This window comes from Urtica dioica, chromosome 4 (genome assembly GCF_054948205.1).
Source record: "Urtica dioica subsp. dioica isolate 48M chromosome 4, U.dioica_male_clone48M_v1_H2, whole genome shotgun sequence".
In the NCBI taxonomy this organism is placed as follows: Eukaryota; Viridiplantae; Streptophyta; class Magnoliopsida; order Rosales; family Urticaceae; genus Urtica; species Urtica dioica.
This window is the reverse complement of record NC_142759.1, coordinates 9,420,498-9,425,162: the sequence shown is the minus strand read 5'-3', so window position 1 is coordinate 9,425,162 and position 4,665 is coordinate 9,420,498. Positions and strand designations below refer to the sequence as shown.

Below are 4,665 nucleotides of genomic sequence, written 5' to 3'. Positions count from 1 at the left end.
AATTATCCAGATCCTCCCCTATGTACCTCAATAAAGACAGGGTCACCTTATTGCAACTACAAGTTATTCATAAAAATTTAGCGCCAGCTTTTAATTCATAGAATGATGAGTAATTATTTTATGATTTAATATTATGTATATGGTGCATATTCAATATTTCCCATTAATCAGAAATAATTTAATCTAAACTACATGTATTGACGTTGGTTTTAGAAATTTGTAATGAAAAAACCCCCCAACGAAGTGATAACATTTTTAAGGCAATTTCAGCTCATTCGCAACCTCAGAAAACCAAAACACGGCTTCATTACCAACTTTGGGTGTACAAGAAAAGAAAATGTGCGATTCCCAAAAGAAGTAAAGCCAAATCGATGAGCTGAAAGAACAGATTACGAGGGTAAAAACGTAATTTGGCAAAACAAATTAAGGATTTGCGGGAAATACGGTTGTGAGCCATCAACCGAATTTTTAAAATAGGAAGAAGACCTGAAAAGCCTCCTGGCCAGACTCTCTACGAACACCAAAACTACTTCCTTCACAACAAATATATAATAAAAAAAAAAGAAGATATTTTTACGTGCCTTTATAAAATCAATTCAAAAGAAACCATTTCCAAGGCAGAGGAAGCGTAATATTACGACCTCTCTGCCTTGATCACCCCGTTCTCTTTCTCTCTCTCTTTCTCTATCCGGCGAAGTTGATCTATCCAAAAAACGCCGATGGCGTTCCAAGATTTCGACCAGATAACGGAGCGGCGACGCACGTCGAACAACCAGAAGTTCCGGCGGCGAGTCCTCATCGCGGTGGCCTCCGGCGTTGCTCTCCTCGCTGTCATCTGCGTCGGAGCGTTCGCCGTGGTGTCTCGCCTCAGCCACAACCACTATCCCTCCGGCAAGCCAATGTCGGAGCTGGAGGGCCAGGCTGGCAATAAGGCGCCGGAAAACGTGGTCCGAGTCATCTGCAACGCCACCGATTACAAAGAGCGCTGCGTTTCCGCTCTCTCTCGGGTCTCCGGCGCCGGATCGCCCAAGGACCTCGTCGGAGCGGCGATCTCCGGGGCCCGCTCGGAGCTCCGGTCGGCGTTCGAGAAGACGCGGTCGTGGAAGTTCACTTCGCCGGAGGAGAAGGGCGCGTTCGAGGACTGCGAGGTCCTCGTGGGCGACGCGCTCGAGGAGCTCGAGTCCGCGGTCTCGACCGTCGGCGCCGGCGGGGTTCCGGCGAAGAAGTCCCAGCTCGACAGCTGGCTCAGCGCGGTGATATCGTACCAGCAGACTTGCGTGGACGGGTTCCCCGAGGGGAAAACGAAGGCCGACATGGCTAGGCTTTTCAAGGCTTCGAAGGAGTTCACGAGCAACTCTCTCGCCCTCGTCTCCGAGCTTTCGTCTCTCTTCTCCGCCTTCCAGATCTCCGACGTCGTCCCTTCCCGCCACCTCCTTCAGGCTGCTCCGGTGCCGACTCCGGTTCCGACGCCGGCTCCGGCTGAAGTCATCGTCGCTACTCCTGCCTCTGCCTCTGCTCCAACACCTAAGCCTGCCGTCGTGGCTGCTCCGGTTCCGGTGCCGGCGGTGGCTCCGGCGCCGGAGACAGAGACGTTGTTGACGCCTCACGGATTGGAGGACTTAGGGTTCCCGGAGTGGATGGAAGAGGACGATCGGAGGATCCTGAAGGTGCCGGGAGTGAAGCCGACGCCGAATGTGGTGGTGGCCAAGGACGGGTCCGGGAATTTCAAGACCATCAATGAGGCTCTAGCAAGAATCCCTTTGAGCTCCAATACACGGTATATACAAAGTTACAGTATCAAATATTCTTACACATATGTACGTGATGGAAAGCTTAATGCGATAATTCATGCATGGATATGCATGCATGCAGGTACGTGATCTATGTGAAAGCAGGGGTTTACGACGAGAATGTGATACTGATTAAGAAGATGTGGAATGTGACAATGTACGGAGACGGGTCTCAGAAGACCATCATCACTGGGAAGAGAAGTTATGTAGATGGTTTCAGGACCTTCCAAACTGCCTCATTCGGTATATATATTTATTATATATAATACAAACTGATAAATCGCTCCGTACTGAACGAATGAGTTCTAAAAAAAAAATATTTGATCATTACTCAGTTACTCGCTTGAAGTAACATAAGTATATAATACAGATATAACTATTTTGTTTTTAGACACCAAAAAGACAAACCACGTCTGGATTCATATATGACTAATTATATTTTATATTAAGCTTTTAACCAAATATAGCTCAGATTTTCCGTCCGTAAAATAATATGCTAGCTATTCACATGTGGGAGTTGCATATTAAAATCTAAATGCAATGAGATTTATTTATTAATTAAGCTAGTAGTTATTTTCCAGGAAAAAAAAAAACGGAATTCGTTACAGATGAAATAACTGTAGTATATAATTAGTGAAAAATTGTAAAAAACGTATATTTATATTCTTTCAAACATAGTAAATAGTAATTGAATTTAAAGGTTGACTTTTTATCATGAAATTTGTCAGTTATGGAATAATAGTCAAACTTTGACTCGTTCGCAACGACCGATATACCTAAAGATATATGACACGCTCATAATATATCACTTCAAATTTCAGCCGCTCTGGGGGACGGGTTCATCGGAATAGGCATGGGGTTCCACAACACTGCGGGTCCCGCAAAGCACCAAGCCGTCGCGGCTCGGATCCAGTCGGACCGCGCTGTGCTCTTCAACTGCCGTTTCGAGGGCTACCAAGACACCCTCTACGCGCAGGCCCACCGTCAGCTCTACCGGAGCTGCGTCATCACCGGCACCATCGACTTCATCTTCGGCGACGCCGCGGCCGTCTTCCAGAACTGCCTCATGGCCCTTCGCCGCCCGATGGACAATCAGCAGAACATCGTGACGGCCCAGGGACGGTCGGACCGCCGCCAGAGCAGCGGATTCGTCCTCCAGCGCTGCCGCGTGATAGCGGACCGGACCCTCGAGACGGGCCGGCCCGTTCGGTGCTATCTCGGCCGGCCGTGGCACGAGTTCTCGCGCACGGTGGTTATGGAGACCGTGATCCATGACGTCATCGACCCTGCTGGGTGGCTTCCGTGGATGGGCGAGTTTGCGCTCGACACGCTTTACTATGCTGAGTATGCCAATAGCGGGCCCGGCTCGGGTCTCGGTAGCCGTGTCAAGTGGCCGGGTTATAAGGGTGCGCTTTCTAAGGCTGATGCCGAGCAGTACACCGTCGGAAGCTTCTTGGAGGGACAGACGTGGCTCGACGACGTTAAGGGCGTCCCTTTCCTCTTCACGCTATATGGTTCTTGATGATCATGATCATGATTTTTTTCTTTTTCTCTCTGGTGATCACATGAGATGGAATAGATTTTTTATTTTATTTTTTTAAAGAATATATATATATACTGTCGTCATTCTTTAAATTCATTTGATACGAACGTCCATCTTATATGTAATGCATGACTTACAAAAGTGATCATTAAATACAATACTCTTCAAAGGAAATAGATTTTTCATGTATTCAAAATACGAAACAGTTACAGGTATCAATGCATTAAAAAAGCACTCCAATTAATTTGGCTGGTCACAACTCATGCATAAACCTTCCAAAACAAAACGAAAATTCTAGGTTTTATAACTTTTATTAAACAAGCGTAGTAGCGTTATATAATATGGGACATGGGACATTAAAACGTGGTAAATTTTTTTATTTAAAAAAAAAAAAATTGAGGAGGACTAATTAATAAGGAAATGTAACGGAAGACACAATCTGACACTGCCCTCCTTTGATCCCAGAATTCCTAAGAAGCCTGATGTAACCGGCCTCGCCCCAATTCGGACCCCACTGGTTCCTCATCAGCCAATAGTCAACGCCCTCCGGCGTTGACCCGTACCCAACAAGAACTCCAAAATGGTTAGTCGTGTCCCCGCAGATTCCGGAGAACACTCCCCCGGAGTAGAACTGAAACTCCTTACTCCCCGTCACCAAATACGCCGACACGGGCTGGCGGGCCACGGCCAGCTTCACCGCCTCCTCGTCGTTGGGCGGGTCCACGTGGCTGAACCCCGTCGCGACGTTCAGAGAAGCCGCGGTGCATTGCCCGGAAGCGTAAGAGGCATCGGTTGCGAGGCCTCCGTTTCGGATCACGAAGCTGTACGCGTCTTCCACGGAGCCCGTGTAGCATCCGCTCCGGCCGTTGTTCGCGTACACGCAGTCCACGAGCTGATTCACCGATGCCGATGGAAGATTTCCCGTCTTTATGAATGTCAGACTCTCCAACGCTGATGCCGACGCATACGCCCAACACACGGCTGCCCATGCATGCAATACATGCATTATTATTATGCATGTAAATAGTGTTACGTATATATATGTACGTATCTAATACTTCTAATAGAAAATATATGTTTATACCAATGTTCAAAATATCGGGATATATCGATGATATATCGCCGATATATCGTTTTTTAAAGAGTCTCGATAAAATATCCGTAATAATCGTTATCGTTTTATAAATATCGTTAAAATATCGATGATATATCGACAAAATATCGTTTTATTTAGTAGTTAAAAAATCCAAAATATCGTCCAAATTTGAAAATATCATTTTATTTGTTTGTTTTTATTTTTATTTTTTCTTTATTTTTTATTTATTATTTATA

The 4,665-nt window shown here is 46.2% G+C and overlaps 2 protein-coding genes across 2 annotated transcripts; one reads left to right on the top strand and one right to left on the bottom strand.

Moving 5' to 3' along the window:
• Positions 1 to 719: 719 nt before the first annotated feature.
• Positions 720 to 3,312, top strand: LOC149400187 (putative pectinesterase/pectinesterase inhibitor 45). The gene is made up of 4 exons (XM_089610397.1): positions 720 to 1,460; positions 1,617 to 1,777; positions 1,873 to 2,033; positions 2,612 to 3,312. Exons 1-4 carry the CDS (start codon positions 720 to 722, stop codon positions 3,310 to 3,312), a joined length of 1,764 nt encoding a protein of 587 aa, XP_089466523.1.
• Positions 3,313 to 3,742: 430 nt separating this feature from the next.
• On the bottom strand, positions 3,743 to 4,339 carry LOC149400186 (cysteine endopeptidase Rep1-like). Its single transcript, XM_089610396.1, has one exon. The coding sequence runs from the start codon at positions 4,337 to 4,339 to the stop codon at positions 3,743 to 3,745; it is 597 nt and encodes a 198-aa protein (XP_089466522.1).
• Positions 4,340 to 4,665: the final 326 nt, after the last annotated feature.